The sequence below is a fragment of the Balaenoptera physalus genome (assembly GCF_965194825.1).
Source record: "Balaenoptera physalus genome assembly, chromosome: 2".
Lineage (NCBI taxonomy): Eukaryota > Metazoa > Chordata > Mammalia > Artiodactyla > Balaenopteridae > Balaenoptera > Balaenoptera physalus.
The window spans coordinates 175,569,397-175,587,959 of record NC_138883.1 but is presented as its reverse complement, the minus strand read 5'-3'; the positions used below and the strand labels follow the sequence as shown (position 1 = coordinate 175,587,959).

General features: G+C 35.5%; 1 protein-coding gene across 9 annotated transcripts in view; it reads right to left on the bottom strand.

Annotated features, from left to right (window-relative positions):
- Nucleotides 1–738: 738 nt before the first annotated feature.
- SLC39A12 (solute carrier family 39 member 12) overlaps nucleotides 739–18,563 on the bottom strand; it is a 73,544-nt gene continuing 55,719 nt past the window's right edge. For 8 of the 9 annotated variants that reach the window (XM_082452850.1, XM_082452843.1, XM_082452842.1 and 5 more), the window contains one exon: nucleotides 739–1,327. In XM_082452850.1, coding sequence (XP_082308976.1) covers nucleotides 1,199–1,327 — 129 coding nt within the window. In that variant the 3' untranslated portion in view covers nucleotides 739–1,198. The remainder of the gene's footprint in view (nucleotides 1,328–18,563) is intronic. The other variant, XM_082452847.1, reaches the window with a different exon arrangement.

Sequence of the window (18,563 nt, the reverse complement as noted above, 5' to 3'; positions counted from 1 at the left end):
CTATTGCATTATGTCGTGATGCTCCCTTAAACGAAGCTCTGAAGACAACTGAAGGAGAAACCCCCTTCGTTCTGAAATCAAAGAAAGGCTGAAGAAGATTGTGTCTGGCTGCACGTGGCAAGGACTATCTACTGGTAAGCGAGTAAGTAGGAGAGACGTATTTGACGCAGTGCCATGAGTCATTTTTGGCAGTAAAATGGGCTTTTTTCCCTTGTCAAGATATCTCATTAAAAAATAAGAAAAATGGTAGGCATCTGTTTTCCAAGAAAAATGACTAAAGCCAGAGTTATTTTCTATTTTAATGATTTTGCTAGGTTATCAGGAATGTTGCTTGTACATTTCATGAACTTACCTACTTAAACAATGTTTAGGGTTCTATATTTCCTCAGAAAGAGCATAAAAATATGCTTCACTTAGTAATATTATTCTCATAAACACACTCTGTTAAATCTGTGACACTTTACGCATTAAATCTACTGCCCGACTCAAGTTTTATGTTAAAATTTTTTGAATTTCATCTTTTGTTTCCAGTTTTCTCTGCTGAGAACAGATTTCCTTTGGTGCTTATAGAGAAGAGTGCTGACACAGTAGCCTTTAAAATTCCCAAGTTTGCTTATTTATGAGCATTTCTGAGCCAGTGGGTCACACTTTCAGGTGAACTATGCTATATTGGTTTTTTTTTTTTTTCAGTGTTGATTTCAGAATCTGACATCCAGTAACAGAAGGTAATACAAACCATCACATTAAAACAAGACTTTATTACATTTGTTTGTAATTTAGTTTGCTTATGGTTTATAATCTCACATACACACAAAAAATATATTATTGACATCAAAGAAGTTACAGCAGATTTTAACCCAACAGACGTCTGTCCACTTCAAATACTACAAACAAACATCCTTTACTAGGGAAAAAATATTTTTTGAAAGTTTACTAGAATTTAGAGCGTATGAGTTACTAAAAAGGTGTGAGTTCCATCACAGTGTTGGAAACTAACAACAAAAATTCAATTAAGTACAACCTGACATTTATACACTATAGAAACAAAATTGCATTATAAAATCAGTAAGTTAATGAACTAAAAGACACACACTTCACCTAAGATAAAAATATTTAATTTATAAATCACTATAGAATACAACAAAAGAAACAAAATGACACCATAGAAATTGATTTTTGAAGGATTTTGAGACTCAACTTATATTTTAATATTTTGTTCATATATAGCCAAGAGTAAGAGGGAAAGCCAACCTAGGGTCAGTCCAAAGTTCTGCAGGAGAAACATGAACCACGGTCGCTGTGTTTGAACATGAGTCATTTCAGGAAGCTAAAAAAAGAATAAAAAACCAGAATAAGATCCAGATATATTCACTGCTGGGAAAAGTTTGGTGGGAAAACATGAGAGACTCTGTTATTCAGAACTTAATAACCTTTCAAATTCCCCAAACAGTTACAAAATGTTTAATACCTACTCTTACCAAAATTCTAAAACATTAGATAAATTAAGCCATTTGATCGTGTTTAGAAGGATCTTAGTGATACCAGAAATCTTAAAATGACAGAGCTATCCACTGAAAGCAAACCCAACTCTTCTTATTTTTATTTTTGGAAAATGCTTAAGTGTGCAATAGATAATAAATGAAAGGTATCACTTTTGATCGTTCTGTTAGGTTTATGAAGTTGCTAAATTCACTGGCTATTACAAAGCATATACTTGTTTCTTTTCAAAATGATGACCAAGGTCTTCCTGACCTTTGCAACAATAAAGGCATCATCTCCTAAGGCTATGTTTTATTCTCAGAGAGAGAAATGGCAACCGCTTTATGTTTGTGAAATGCCGTAACGCCATTTAGAGGGAAACGTTCACTCAAGCATCTGTGTGAAGTGCCTCAATGTATTTGTCTCACATTCTTTCGAATCCCTCACCCTGAGAAGGTCAGAGTGACTATATCTCTCTCGTGACAGTCATTTCTATTGGAGCACAGGCTCAGGTCAACATGGATTGGAGACTGAACTCCGCCTTGGCACTGCTGACATTTGGGGCTGGATAATTCTTCGTTGTGGGAGTTCTCCTGTGTATTGAAGGATGTTTAGCCGCATCATTGATTTCTATCCACTAGATGTCAGTTGTAAGTCTGCCCCTAGTCATGACAGCCAAGAATGTCTCCAGACATTGTCAAATGTCCCCTGGGGGCTAAAAATCACCTCTGATTGAGAACTGCTGGATTCTTTTACCTAGCAAGAGAAAGGTCAAACATATAAAATATGCAAGGGCTTTAGATTTATGGCAGCGGAAAACAGGCTGACATATTTTTTCATGCCTGTATGGGAGCATCCGGTATATACATACCTTTTCAGATTCTTTTCCCTTATAGGTTATTACAAAATATTGAGTAGAGTTCCCTGTGCTATGCAGTAGGCCCTGTTGGTTATCTATTTTATATATAGTAGTGTGTACATGTTAATCCCAAACTCCTCATTTATCCCTCCCGCCACCTCCCTTTCCTGGTTGGTAACCATAAGTTTGTTTTCTATGTCTGTGAGTCTCTTTCTGTTTTGTAAATAAGTTCCTTTGTATCATTTTTTTTAGATTCCACATATAAGTGATATCATATGGTATTTGTCTTTCTCTGTCTGGCTTACTTCACTTCGTATGATAATCTCTAGGTCCATCCATATTGCTGCAAATGGTATCCCTTGCTTTTTTTTTAAATCAAAATAATTGGCTGTGTGATAACTTGCCATCCATTCGGGGGTACCTTCTAGCAGCTCATCTTTCCCTCGAGGTCTTTCAGGATGCTCTGGCAGAAGGTCTTATGTAACATTTACTTTCATTTACATCCATTTTATCATGCCCTTTCTTATATCTTTCCCCCTCTCCTGTTTACTCCTCATAACTCTGTAAGAGGTAAAATTATTAACTCCTTTCAGTTATGAGGAAACACTGGCTCAACGAGGATGATGACTTATCCAAAGGCACACAGACGTGATGTCAGAACCAAGACAAGGAGCCAGGTCATCTCATTATTGTAGAGGATACACAAACACCTACAAAGACCAGCTTTCTATCTGAAATTCACCTCTGTCTACTATGGCCAATACATTTCTAACTAATTAGAAAAAAATAGAAAATGCAAACACTAAAAATGTCCAATTAGGCATAAACTAGCCATTGCATGTGATAAAAATATGTAGTAGAATATACAGATATCACACTGCCTTTGTCATAAAAGACATCACATTACTGATTCTGTTTTTAAGGCAGACAATATGCACTGGAAAAAAAGCTATAACAGGCTAACTTTGTACACCTATAGAAACAGACAAACAATGCAAATCAACATTTCAAAACACTTTAAGGAGATTCTCATCCTGATATGGAAGCTTTGATCTTAATTTGGGTGGCCTGTCTGAACTTCCCATGTCCACGTGGTTTGGTAAGAAAACCCAGCTAAGTTTGCTTTTGAGACAATACTTGGCCCTCTTTTGGATGACTATGGATGATATATGAACCATAATATCTCTTGGGTACACACCAAAATACCAGAGAGTTCTGCAGAAAGTCTTTCCAAAAGATACAAACATAAAATGCCAAAGCTCAGACCACATCTGATCACAGTATTTCACTTGCTCCGAATCTACCCACATTTTAAAAAATGTTTTTATTTATATTTTATTTATTTATTGTTGGCTGCGTTGGGTCTTCGTTGCTGCATGCGGGCTTTCTCTAGTTGCGGCGAGCGGGGACTACTTTTCATTGTGTGTGTGCTTCTCGTTGTGGTGGCTTCTCTTGTTGCGGAGCACAGTCTCTAGGCACGCGGGCTTCAGTAGTTGTGGCGCACGGGCTCAATAGTTGTGGCTCGCAGGCTCTAGAGCTCAGGCTCAGTAGTTGTGGTGCACGGGCTTCATTGCTCCACAACATGTGGGATCTTCCCGGACCAGGGCTTGAACCCGTGTCCCCTGCATTGGCAGGTGGATTCTTAACCACTGCGCCACCAGGGAAGTCCTACTCACATTTTTAAAATAATTTCAGTCAGCAAATTTTGAAGGAAAATAAAGGTCCATGTGAATTAATCTTCAAGAGCATTTATTGTTCTTTTCCTCTTTTTAAAATGCCCAAAAAGAGGTTAAATGCCACCATTTTTCCCGGCTTTCAAATGAGAAAAGTCCCCTTTTCCTCCAGGGCAATTAAATTCTGTTATTGAACAGTTTTACAGATGTTGATTTATACCCTAAGACCAGAGGGGGTGAAATGATGGATAGAGTGTGTTAACACTGAGGTGAAAGGTGGAAAAAAAAGACAAGAAAGGTTAGTAAAACAGCCTTGCCCAGAGATAGCACTAGGAGAAATGTTCGTTAGATTTCTTCCAGATATTCAGAAACCTTGAAGTAGAAAGTCCTTCCTTTTTAACCTCCATGCTTGGCAAGTTCCCCAAGTCAGATCAGTGAATGTCAAGACATGATAGTCAAGGTGTTGTAATCTTCTGGAAAATAATCTTTAACTAAGATGCGACTCTTTAACATATCACTAAGTTCTTTTTTTAAATTTTCAATCAAGCACAGGAAAGAAATTCCCTGAGATGCACAAAGTCCACATATTGACGGTGATTTTTCTACAGATAATGGTCCTTGCAAGTTCTGTTAACTAATTCAGATGTAGTTATGATGGTCAACTGCCGACTAGGATTTCAGAACATTTTAGAAAGTGATAGTAAATAAATGTTTTACACTTGAGTCCATCCCGATAATTGTATCCTTAGTCAAACTGAAGCTTTAAAATGAATGTTCACAGAGAAGTTAGAACACATCAGGAAGGAAAGTGGATAAATACTAATATCATGTACCATGTAGTAATTATATACTAGGGAGGACTTGTCACAAAAAAAGGGTGGTCTGTAAAATATCCTCTGAAACTAAGATTCTGTCTCTCCTTCTTGTACATCTAAGGTTCACACTCCCAGGCCATACAAGGACTTCTCTGTCCATTTCCGTTGGTATTCTGAAAATGGTTTCTTATTGGTGTCATTAAAGATCAATTACTGGATATTGCAACATTTACCTTCATTATGGTTCATAAATGTACATACTAAAAAAGAAATCTCAGTGTCCAATATTTCTATTGATATAATACACTAAAAATTTCAAAGGCCTTTCATTATTAACAATGTACAATTCAAACATAGAAATTCAACATTCATTTGTTGAAGACACTTGGTGATATCTCTTATGAAGGTAAAATTGTAATGCAAATATTTTTCCCCTCTCAGGAATTCATAGCTTTTGGCGTCACCAACTTTCAAGAGAAATGATGTGTTTCTCCATTCATGAAGCACAATTAACAACTGGTTTATGCCATCTTCTTTTCAGAGGGACCTTAAAACCCATCGTGCACACTGAGTCAGGTATATATTTGCCTTTGCTAAGAAGAACCATGCTTATTCCTAACAAATATGATGAGGAAAAAACCCTCAGAAGCCTTTTTGTAGGGTGTCCTAATAATGTTTAAACTCTTTAGGGGCACATATGCAATGGGTTGGTCTAACTGTCACATTTGTAAATGGCCTAATTTTGTCCTTGCAGAAGATTCACATCTAAAAACAAAATGGAAACTTGTTAATGGAAGTCATCATTTGGTTGGCAAATCTGCAATGATCTGTTTGCATGTGCAACTGTATACTTAATAGTTGTGCCACTTACAAATTGGCACTTGCCATCTACCTCTAAGGATTAAATTATGAGCCGCTGCAGCTGCTGACCTTCAACACCTCCTGAAAGGAGTTCAGGGTGGAGATCAGAAATGAGGCACGCTCTGTGCTCTGGAAAAAACTGGCAGAACAGGTCTTCAGATAATTAGATATTTTCAGGAGATGATTTTATGAGCCCAATTCTTGCATCTCCTCATATCTAGAAAAACACTAAAATCCTTCATGCTGACATCTGCTCCTCATGACTAGCTAATCATGAGATTAGCAGAAACCTTCTGCAAAAAATATGTGCTTGATGGAATGTACTCCTCCTTCACTAAAACCACATATATACTGACCTTCCCCCCACATCTTTGAAGCAGTTTCTCAGAGCTATCTGAAATGCTGTCTCCTGGGCTATAGTCCTCATTTTGCCCCAATAAAACTTAATTCACAACTCTCACGTTGTGCATTTTTTTCCCGTTGACAGTTGAACATCGAAGACTTCTGGATTCTGGTATGGCATGTAAGGAGATTACAAGTCACCAATTCAGCCTAACAAGTGAAAAACTGAACAATTCATCCTAACAAGTGAAAAACTGAACAAACTCAAAGATCAACAAGCATTCTTAGATATGTCAGAGAAGTGAGGTCGCAGGGCAAACTGCTGGTCTACATATTGAAAGACAAGAAGACACAGAGAATCACAATTTACTGGAGCAGAAACCACAGGCAGGAACTTTTGTAGGAACCAGTGCCAGGATAGGGAAACTGGAGCTGTAACTGATGGCTCGTTAGAGGCTGAGTGTAGACAAGCCTAAGCATTAAAAGCTTCAGGGGGAACCAGTCTTAGGGAGGCCTCCCACCCACACACTTCTGTGAATTTTACTGTGAGGAGCTCTACCAGATTCTCACAGTGAATATTGGAGAAAAATGCCGTCAAGCTTCCAGCAAGAGGAGGATTAAAAGAGCCATTTTTAAAATATGCCAGAGCTTTTTGTTATTTTTAACAAAGCCTGCCCTCAGGAGAAACTACTTTACCAGAGCCTAACCTACCTGGAGAAGGGAATTACCCAACTTTAGCCCCCTTTTAGCCATTCTGTCCCACCTAAGCAGGGAGAAATCCATGGTCCATGGGCACAGGCTCACCAACAGATGGAGACCTAATCACAGGCCTATAGAACTCTCTCCCTCCCCCCATGCCTCACACTGCATTACTAAAGCCCTATTTACCACCATTCCTTTCCCCAGTACACTATGCCATCCTTTCAACAAAAATAATACGGAATACTATACAGCAAAAAACAGTTTTCTGAAGAGACTGAACAAGCATCAGGCCTAGAGTCAGGTATGGTAAGAAGGTTGGCTTTATCAGTGTAGAAATTTTTAAAAACTATAACTAAAATGCTAAGGGCTTTCTGAAAAGAAGGCAACATATGCAATAGCAGATGGGTAAAATAATCAGAGAGATGAAAATTCCAAGAAAGAATGAAAAAGAAATGTTAGAGATCAAAAACACTCTAACAGAAATGAAGAATGTGTTGGATGGGCTCATTAGTAGACTGCATATGGCTGAGGAAAAACTCTCTGAACTTGAGAATATGACAATAGAAACTTCTGAAACTGAAAAGCAACGTGAAAAAAGACTGGGAAAAGAAACAGAACACAATATCCAAGAACCATGGGGCGACTACAAAAGATGTAACTTATGTGTAACGGGAATACCAGAAAAAGAAAGAGAGAAAGGAACAGAAGTAATATTTGAAGAATAATGACTGAGAATTTCCTCCAAATTAATGTCAGACATCAAACCACAGATCCAGGAAGCTCAGAGAAAATGCCCCCAGGATGACATATAGGCATATCATCTTCAGAAAATTAAAGATAAAAAAAAATCCTGAAAGAATTCAGAGGGAAAAAATATCTTATCTATAGAGGAGCAAGGATAAGAATTACATCTAAATCTTTCTCAGAAACTACGCAAGCAAAAAGAGACTGAAATGAAATGTTTAAACTGTTGAGAGAGAAAAACCACCAATCTAGAATTCTGTACCCCCAAAATTATCCTTTGAAAGTAAAGGGGAAAATAAGGCTTTCACAGACAAACAAAAATTGAGGAAATTTGTTGCCAGTAGATCTGCCTTGCAAGAAGTGTTAAAAGAAGTTCTTCAGAGAGAGGAAAATAATATAGATCGGAAACTGGAATCTACATAAGGAAAGGAAGAGTGTTCAAAAAATTGAGTAAGTAAAGGTAAAATAAAAGCTTTATTTTTTCTTATTCTTAATTGATCTAACAGATAAAAATTTGTTCAAAATAATAATAGCAACAATGTATTTGATTATGCATTCTTGTGTGTGTGTGTCTGTATGTGTGCATGTGCATATGTGTGCTTATGTAATAGTGAAAGGAATGACAGCGTTGACACAAGGGATGGGACAGATGGCTTAGAAATATTTTGTTATTATAAGGTACTTACATTACCCAATAAGCAGTACAGTGTTATCTCAAAGTGGATCTGGATTAGTTATAAACATATATTGAAAATTTTAGGGCAACTGCTTAAAAAACTAAAAAAAGAAGTATAATTAATATGCTAAGAAATGAGTGAAAGTGGAATCAAATAAATTGCTCAAAACCACAAAAGGTAGAAAAGTGTAGAAAACAGAAATAACAACAAAAAATAAGGGTAACAATTAGAAAATGGTAACAAATATGGTAGATATTAATCTAGCTATATCAATAATCACTGTAAATATCGACAGTTAAATATACCCACTAAAAGACAGAGATTATCAGACTGGATCAAAAACCAAGACTCAGCTATATGCTGTCTACAAGAAACCCACTGTAAATACAAAGATACATGTGGATTAAAAACAAAGGGATGGGGGAAGATATACCATGCTAACACTAATCAAAAGAAAGCAAGAGTAGCTATATAAATTTCAAACAGAGCAGACTTCAGAGCAAGGAAAGTAATCAGGGGAAAAGGTGGGCATTAGATAAGGAAAAAAGAGTCAGTGCTCCAAGAAGACATAACAGTCCTTAATGTGTATGCACCTAACAACAGCATGTCAAAATACATGAGGCAAAAACTGATAAAATTGAAAGAAGAACTAGATGGATCCACTATTATAGTTGGAGACTTTAGCACGCCTCTTTCAGAAATGGACAGATCCAGGAGGCAAAATATCAGTAAGATCAAAGTGGAACAAAAGGGCACCATCAATCAGTTGGATAAAATTGATATCTACAGACTGCTCCATCCAATCACAGCAGAACACACATTCTTCTCAAGCTCACATGGAACAGTCACCAAGATAGACCACATTCTGGGCCATAAAGCTTAATAAACTTAAAAGAATAGGAATCATACAATGCCTGATCTCAGATCACAATGGAATTAAACTAGAAATTAATGACAGAAAAATAGCTGGAAAATCCCAAAATACTGAAGATTAAACAACACAGTTCTAAATAACATGAGTCAAGAAGAAATCTCAGGAGAAATTAATATTTTGAACTAGATGAAAATGAAAATCAACTTATCAAAATTAGTGGGATTCAGTGAACAGAGTGAATAGAGGGAAATTTATGACTGAATGTATATGTTAGAAAAAAAGAAAGATCTAAAATCAATAATCTAAGCTTCCAATTTAGGAAACTAGAAGAAGAATAGCAAATTAAATCCAAAGAAAGAAGAAGAAAAGAAATAATAAAAATTAGAGCAGAAATCAATGAAATTGAAAACAGGAAATCAATAGAGAAAAATCGACAAAACCAAAAGTTGATTCCATGAAAAGAGCAATAAAACGGATTAGCCTCTTCCAGGCTAACTAAGAAATAAAGACAGAAGACACAAATTACCAATATCAGAAATGAAAGAGGGGACATCACTAAAAAATCCATGGGCAATAAAAGGATAATAAAGGAATATTATGAATAACTCTATGCCTGCAAATTTGATAACCTAGATGAAATATACAAATTCCTTGAAAGACACAATCTGCTAAAACTAACACAAAAAGAAATAGACCATCTGAATAGGCCTATTTCTATTAAATAAGTTGAATCAATAATTAACAACCTTCCAAAGCACCAGACCCAGATGTATTCACTGGTGAATTCTATCAAATATTTAATGAAGAAGTTGTGTCAATTCTCTACAATCTCTTCCCAAAGAAAGAACCTGAGGAAATACTTTCTAATTCATTCTAAGAGGCCAGCGTTGTCTTAACACCAAAACCAGACACAGATATTACAAGAAAAGAAAAATATAGAGCAATATTTCTCATGAACAGAGTTGTAAAAATCCTCAACAAAATATTAGCAACTCAAATCCAACAATGTATAAGAAGAATTATATACCACAAAAAAGTGGGATTTACCCCAGTCATATACAAGCCTGGTTTAACATTCAAAAATCAATTAATGTAATCTACATTCCAATATCAACAGGCTAAAGAAAAATCACATGATCCTATCTATAGATGCATAAAAAGCATTGACAAAATTCAACACCCATTTATGATAAAAACTCCCAGTAAACTAGGAATAGAGGGAAACTTCCTTAAATTCACTATGAGCATCTGAAAAGCTTGCAGCTAACATCTCACTCAATGGTGAGAAACTCAAAGCTTTCCCATAAGATCAGACACAAAGCAAGGATGTCCCCTCCCACCACTGCTTTTCAACATCGTATTGGAAGTCCTAGCGAATGCAGTAAGAGAAGAAAAGGAAATAAAAGGTACACAGATTGGGAAAGTGAAAATAAGACTGTGTTTATTTGCACTTGACATGACCATCTATGTAGAAAATCCAAAAGAACCAACAGCAAAGCTCCTGGAACTAATACAAGGTTAATATACAAAAGTCAATTGCTTTTCTGTTTACCAGGAATGAACAAGTGGAGTTTGAATTAAAAACATATTGCCATTTATATTAGTACTCAAAATGAAATACTCAGGTATAAATCTAACCAAATATGTGCAAGATCTATATGAGGAAAACTATAAAGCTCAAACAAAAGATGTCAAGGAAAAACTGAATAAATGGAGAGATATTGCATGTTGGTGAATAGGAAGACTCAATATTGTCAAGATGTCAGATCTTCACAACTCGATCTACAGATTCAATGCAATCCAAATCAAAATAAAAATCCCAGGGCTTCCCTGGTGGCGCAGTGGTTGGGAATCTGCCTGCCAGTGCAGGGGACACGGGTTCGAGCCCTGGTCTGGGAAGATCCCACATGCCGCAGAGCAACTAAGCCCGTGAGCCACAAATACTGAGCCTGCGCGTCTGGAGCCTGTGCTCCGCAACAAGAGAGGCCACGACAGTGAGAGGCCCGCGCACTGCGATGAAGAGTGGCCCCCGCTCTCCACAACGGGAGAAAGCCCTCGCACAGAAACGAAGACCCAACACAGCCAAAAATAAATAAATAAATAAATTTAAAAAAAAAAATAAATAAAAAAATAAAAATAAAAATCCCAGCAAGTTATTTTGTGGATATTGACAAACTGATCCTAAAGTTTATATGGAGAGGCAGAAGACACAGAATAGCCTACACAATATTGAAGGAGAAGAATAAAGTTGGAGAAGAACTTCAAGACTTACTATAAAGCTACAGTAATTAAGACAGTGTGGTACTGGCAAAAGAATAGACAAACAGATCAATGGAACAGAGCAGAGAGCTCAGAAATAGACCCACATAAATATAGTCAACTGATCTTTGACAGAAGAGCAAAAGTAATAAAATGGAACAAAGTCTTTTAAACAAATGGTGTTGGAACTATTGGATATGCACATGCAAAAAAAAATTAATCTATACACAGAACTTTCATAAAAATTAAGTCAAGATGAATCACAGATTTAAATGAAAAACACAAAATTATAAAACTACTGGAAGATAATATAGGTGAAACCTAGATGACCTTGGGTTTGGTAATGCCTTTTTAGATACAACGTCAAAAACATGATCCATGCATATATACACTACCAAATGTAAAATAGATAGCTAGTGGGAAGCAGCCGCATAGCACAGGGAGATCAGCTCGGTGTTTTGTGACCACCTAGAGGGGTGGGATAGGGAGGGTGGGAGGGAGGGAGATGCAAGAGGGAAGAGATATGGGAACATATGTATATGTATAACTGATTCACTTTGTTATAAAGCAGAAACTAACACACCATTGTAAAGCAATTATACTCCAATAAAGATGTTTAAAAAAAAAAACATGATCAATGAATGAACTCATTGACAAGCTGAACTTCATTTAAATTAAAAACTTCTCTTGGTAACATCAAGAGAATGAAAAGATAAGCCAGAGACTGGGAGAAAATATTTGTAAAAGACCCATCTAATAAAAGACTGTTTAAAATATACAAAGAACTCTTAAAATTCAACAATAAGAAAACAAACAACCCAATATTTAAAATGGTCAAAAGAGCTGAAAAGACACCTCCCCAAAGGAGGTAGAAGGTATATAGATGGCAAATAATCATATGAAAAGATGTTAAACATCATACGACTTCAGGGAATTTCAGATTAAAATGGCAATGAGATACTACTGCACACCTATTAGAATGGCCCAGATCCAAAAAACTGACAACACCAAATACTGGCAAGGATCTGAAGCAACAGGAACTCTCATTCATTGCTGGTGGAAATGCAAAATGGTACAACCACTTTGGAAGACATTTGGCATATTTTTTGCAGAACTAAATGTTCTCTTATCGTTAAGATCCAGAAGTTGCATTCCTCAGTATTTACCCAAATATTTTGGAAACTTATGTTAACAGAAGAACTTGCACATGGATGTTTACAGCAGTTTTATTCATAATTTCCAAAACTTGGAAGTAACCAAGGCATCCTTCAGTAGGTAGATGGATAGGTAAATGGTGGTATATCCAGACAATTGAATATTATTCAAAGCTAAAAAAAAAAAAAAAAGCTATCAAGACATGGGGAAAATGTAAATGTATATTACTAAGTGAAAGAACAGGCAAAACTATGGAAACAGTAAAAAGATTAGTGGTTGCCAGGAGTTAACGGAAAGGGAGGCATGAATAGGGGATCACAGAGGATTTTTTAGGGCAGGGAAACTATTCTGTCTGATACTACAGTGGTGGAATACATGTCATTTGTCAGAACCCAGAGAATGTACAACACCAAGCACGAATCCTCATGTAAATATTGACTTTGGATGCTAATGATGTATCAGTGTAGTTTCATCAATTGTCACAAACATGTTATTACTGTGTTGTGGGATGTTCATAGTGGCGGAAGGTGTGTGTGTGGGAGTCAGATGTCATGTGGGAATTTTCTGTAGTTTCTACTCAATACTACCATGAATCTAAAACTGCTCTAAACAATAAAGTTTATTAATTTAAAAAAATCCATTTCCTAGTTACACTAACCACATTTCAAGCACTCAGCATAGTCACATGTGGGTGTGGCCACCATCATAGACGATGCAGACAAAAAAAATTTTTTTTTATTAGCTAAGCCCAGTGTAAATTGAAGAAACACTCAGCATGGCCTATAGGCTTACTGGGAGAAACATTATAACGGTTATGGATCACCTGGTATTGATTATGAATCTAATGATATTTCTTCTGTTCCACCTATACATTCCTATTTTCTAAGAGTAAAAATAGAGGAAAAAGAGAAGGAAAAACTAAAGAATATTTTGAGTTACTGGATTGTTTGGTGGCTACGGCCAAACTAGAGAGTGCCATTTCAAAGTCTTTTATTTGTACTCAGGACAGGAAGATTTTTTTCCAAGTATTTTCCATAGTCTCATAACACTAATACACTTAGATTTTTTTTAATCATCACTGCTATGAAGAGCCACTGGAATAGCTCTATGTTGTCTAGCACATGAGAGAAAATTAACTTTTTGAATATTCACCCATTCACATATTTATACCAATGTTAATTTTTCAGTTTTTCTCTTGACTTTTGAAGGGTCATTTGATGATTGGTCATTGGTAACATGTTGTCTAAAAAATGATTACAAAGAGACATGTAGGAGTTCTGTTAAATAGGTAGATAGATTACCGTTTTTAATGACACCCCAAAAGTTTATCCAGTGTTTGCAAAACCTAATAACTCTGTCTGTATAATCTTTTGTCTATGCACTGTCTCCAAGAAAATTTTCTGAAGATGTCATCCATGAGATCACAACTTGCTGAAAAACTGGTAAAGCAGAAAGACTATTTGGCCTTTATGAATCCAAGAAATAGATGTACTGCTTTTGTCTGTCTGTCTTCTCCCATGTGTTGGCTGAACAACTTACTTGTGTTAGTAAGTATTCCGCCATAGACACAATCACATTACCTTTTTGCTTTTCTTTCAGATTGTTGACAACATACATAGGCTGGCTCTTCATAGCAGTGATCATCTCATACATCCAATAAACTTTAGATGAATTGTAACAACCTATGTTACTCCTGATGAGCAAACAAGATTGTATTTGGCATTCACTGTCATAAACTTTATAAAAACACCAGGGAAGTTGCTCTAGTGAATGAAAAAAAATCACACGAGGATCAAATTTGTCATTCAGTCCTCAGCAAGAATTTAGGAATATATCATCATTTCTAACTTTGAAAAGCAATAGAGATTTCTTTTATTTACTTATTGTCATCAACATAGGTTTATCTATTCATACAACTTAAAATTGAGGAAGAAGAGAAAACAGTGGATAGAATTGTAGCAGATTTCTGTTTCAGTGAGCTTAAAAACAAAAGAAGAGAAATGGGCTTATGTGATTAATGATGGAATCCTTTTGACTTGTAAATGTCTTTAACTTACACAATTTTATTCACCATAGAATTACATTAAAAAATTACTGCTTATGAAACATGTCTTTCCATAAGCAAAAATTTGTTACCCAGTACTAATATATATTTTTTTACTCTCAAGATTTTAAAATACAATTGAAAAATTCAGCAAAGTTGTAACACACAAAACCAACACACAAAAATCCATTGTGCTTCTATATCCAAACAATGAACAATCTGAAGAGGAGGGATATTAAGGCAACAACTCCATTTGCAACAGTATTGAAAAGAATAAAATACTTAGAAATAAACATAACCAAGAAGGCACAAATAAAGGGAATGACATCCTATGTTCATGGATTGGAAGACTTAATATTGTTAAGGTATCACTACTAGGTAAAGTAATCTACAGATTTAATGCAATTCCTATGAAAATACTAATGAATTTTTTTTTTTTTTTTTTTTTTTGCAGAAACAGAAAAATCCATCCTAAAATTCATATAAATCTCTAGGGACACCAAATAGTAAAAACAATCTTGAAAAAGAACAAATTTAGAGGTCTTGCACTGCCTGATTTCAAAACTTACTACAAACCTACAATAATCAAAAGAGTGTTGTCTTGGCATGAAGACAGACATATAGGTGAATAAAATACAATAGAGAGCCCAGAAATATATTCTTGCATACACAGCCAATTGATTTTCAACAAGAGTGCCAAGACAGCTTGATGGGGCAAGAACAGTCCTTTCAACGAATGGGGAAAACTGGATATCCACACACAAAAGAATGAAGCCAGACTCCTACCTTACACCATCTACAAAAATTAACCCAAAATGAATCAAAGACCTAAATGTAAGAACTAAAACTATAAAACTCTTAGAAGAAAACATAGGGGGACATCTTTGTAACATTGGATTTGGCAGTGATTTATTGGATATGTCACTAAAAGCTTAGGCAACGCAAGAAAAACATAAGTAAGTTTGACTTCATCAAAATTTAAAACTTTTATGCAACAAAGGACATTACAGAGTGAAAAGGCAATCCATGGAATGGAGAAAATATTTGCAAATCATATATCTGATAAAGGGTTAATATCCAGAACATATAAAGAACTCCTATAACTCACAACCAAAAAACAAACAACCCAATTACAAAATGAGCAAGTGACTTGAATAGACATTTTTCCAAAGAGAAGATATACAAATGGCCAATAAGCACATGAAAAGATGCTTAACATCACTAACCATTAGGGAAATGCAAATGAAAACCACAATGAGATACCACTTCACATCCATTAGGATCACTACTATCAAAATAACAGAAAATAACAAGTGTTGGTGAGGATGTGGAGAAACTGGAACGCTGACTACCGTTGGTAGAAATGTAAAATGGTGCAGATACTATGGAAAACAGTATGGCAGTTTCTAAAATAATTAAAAATAGAATTATCATATGATTTAGCAACTCCATTTCTGGATATATACACAAAAGAATTGAAGCAAGGGCTCAAACAGATATTTATACACCCGTGTTCATAGCAGCATTATCCACTAGAGTCAAAAGGTGAAAGCAAGCCAAGTATCCATTGATAGATAAATGGATAAACAAAATGTGATATACATACAATGGAATATTATTCAACATTAAAAAGGAAGGAAGCTCTGACACATGCTATGACACAGATGAGCCTTGAAGATATTATGTGAGGTGAACTCAGCCAATCACAAAAGGACAAATACTGCTGCATGATTCCACTAATGTGAGGTACCTACAGTAAGTGGTCAAATTCATAGAGAAGAAAGCAGAATGGTGGTTACCAGGGGCTGGGTGTAGGGGGGTATTATTGTTTAATGAGTATGGAGTTTCAGTATGAAAAGATTTTTTTTAAGTTCTGGAGATGGATGGTGATGAAGGTTGCACAGCAATGTGAATGTACTTAATGCCACTGAACTGTACACCTAAAATGGTTAGAATGGCAAATTTTATGTTATGAATATTTTACCACAATGAACACACACATGTTCACTCACTCCAAGGTTTCAAAAACTTTGCTTTGATTAATTCTTTAGCTCTTTAGCTTACTGTAATATTACAATAAGTAGCATCTACATTACATCTAAGAAAATATATGGTAGGAAGAGGTATCATTTACTAAGGATTTATTGCATTCACTTTGTACTGAGAAACATGAAGTTCTGGGTTATGTTTAGATCTCCAAGTCCCAGAGTATAAAATGTCATGTTATGAATGTTTTTGTCCCCTCTCAAAATTCATATGTTGAAACCCTACCGCCAAATGTGATGGTATTAGGAGGTGGGGCCTTTGGGACATAATTAGGATTCGATGAGGTCATGAGAACAGAGCCCACATGAATAGAATTAGTGTCCTCAACACAAATTACTCTGTTGACCCAACAATATCCTGAAATTGGGAGATTTGTTCCCACTGACACAAGTCCTATTTCGAACTTAGGTCTTTTAAAATTAGTAGCTATGTTTGTAAAACAACTTAATACAGTAGTTTTAACTTTCCTTACCAAGCAAGAAAGCAAGGGCCACAGCTCTCAGTGTGTCTGAGATCACCAAACTGGAGGCTTATAAGGTTCTTTTTAAAAATTCAGCATTAGATATTTTATTTGTTAAATATTCAAATACAAGATATTATAGGTTTCTACCTTCTCAATGGTATCCCAAGGGAATTCATGAAGCCATTTGCAACAGAAGATAAATGAAAATTTCTCTTTTGAAAACTGAGTTGTAAGACAAAGACCACATCATTGTCACATATAATTCAGAGAGACAAAGATGTTACCTGTTTTTAACTTGTAGTTAACAATTCACTTCTCCATTTTTTTCCTTAGGGGAAGCAATTAAGTTAGACAAACTCTTAATTGTATAGCTCAGCAAAGAGAGTCATCAGCCAGCTGTAATATTTTCCTAAGAAATGGATTGCTTTGGAAGATGTGTGTGTGTGTGTATGTGTGTACGCATGCACATATGGTTTGAGAAACTAGTTAGAAGAAAAGAAACATGAAGAGCAAAAAATACAAACATTTCTGGTGGCCAATTTTTAAAAATTACAGAGCTCAGCGTTCATCAGAGTTGGGCCTATTGATCATTTTCTCAGTAGAAAATATCTAAGTGTAGGGTTTGACTGATTTTTAGAGAAATCTCTTTTTTTACAGATAGAGAATGGAAATCTTTCAAAATTGTTGGTAAGAATGATTTTCATACTTCTTGCTTTTGTGAAGAAATAATTGTGAATGTTAAATTATATTCATTGTGCTGCCTGAAATGGTTTTTAAATGCTTCTCATTTTTTCACAGCAAGAGAGTGTTTAAACGATGTCAGTTACACACATTGATTTCGAGTACAGTATTTGTTGAAAGCAAATATTCATATCAAGATGATTTTATGTCTTTTCTAACAAAATATCCCTTTTCTATAGATGAATATTGTTTAAAGGTCATTACACCTAGATATTGCCAAACTTCAAAGAAAGGATAGCTTACTAGTTTTTTTGGATAAAGGATTCATTTACCAGAGCCAACTTGGGATTATAGATTATTGATTGAATTGCACTGGAGTTATTTAAAGTTCTCTGAGAAAGAAAGACTCAATCAAATGCAATAAATTGGAAGATAAAGAAAGCATGATGGGAACAGGAAATAGGACCAATATCCTAAACGTGTAGGAATAGCTTAATATTACAGTCACCTGCTTTTCAAAAGATGAGAAACCTAGCTAGGAGGGTGGCCCTTTTGTCAGTCAATTTATGTTCTTTTTACCCAATTCACAATCTTAAAGCTGTTATATTTACTGAACTAAAATAATTGTAGAGAGGCCAATGAATGCCCTTCATCTGGACTGTTGATAATCCTATTTACTGAGTGGGTTTCATAGATAGATCTTATTTTTCTGTGTTTGGGTATATTTTCAAAGCAGAGGATCTAAGTTCAAAAATTCAAAATATTCTTTACCTTGCCTTTCATACAAAGAAAATTATCTGGAAATTGGAAAATGCTCCAGGCAAAAGGGTGGCTGTGATATTACTTGGAGGATATTATTTCCAGAAGAAGGTAGATAAGCAAATTGCTC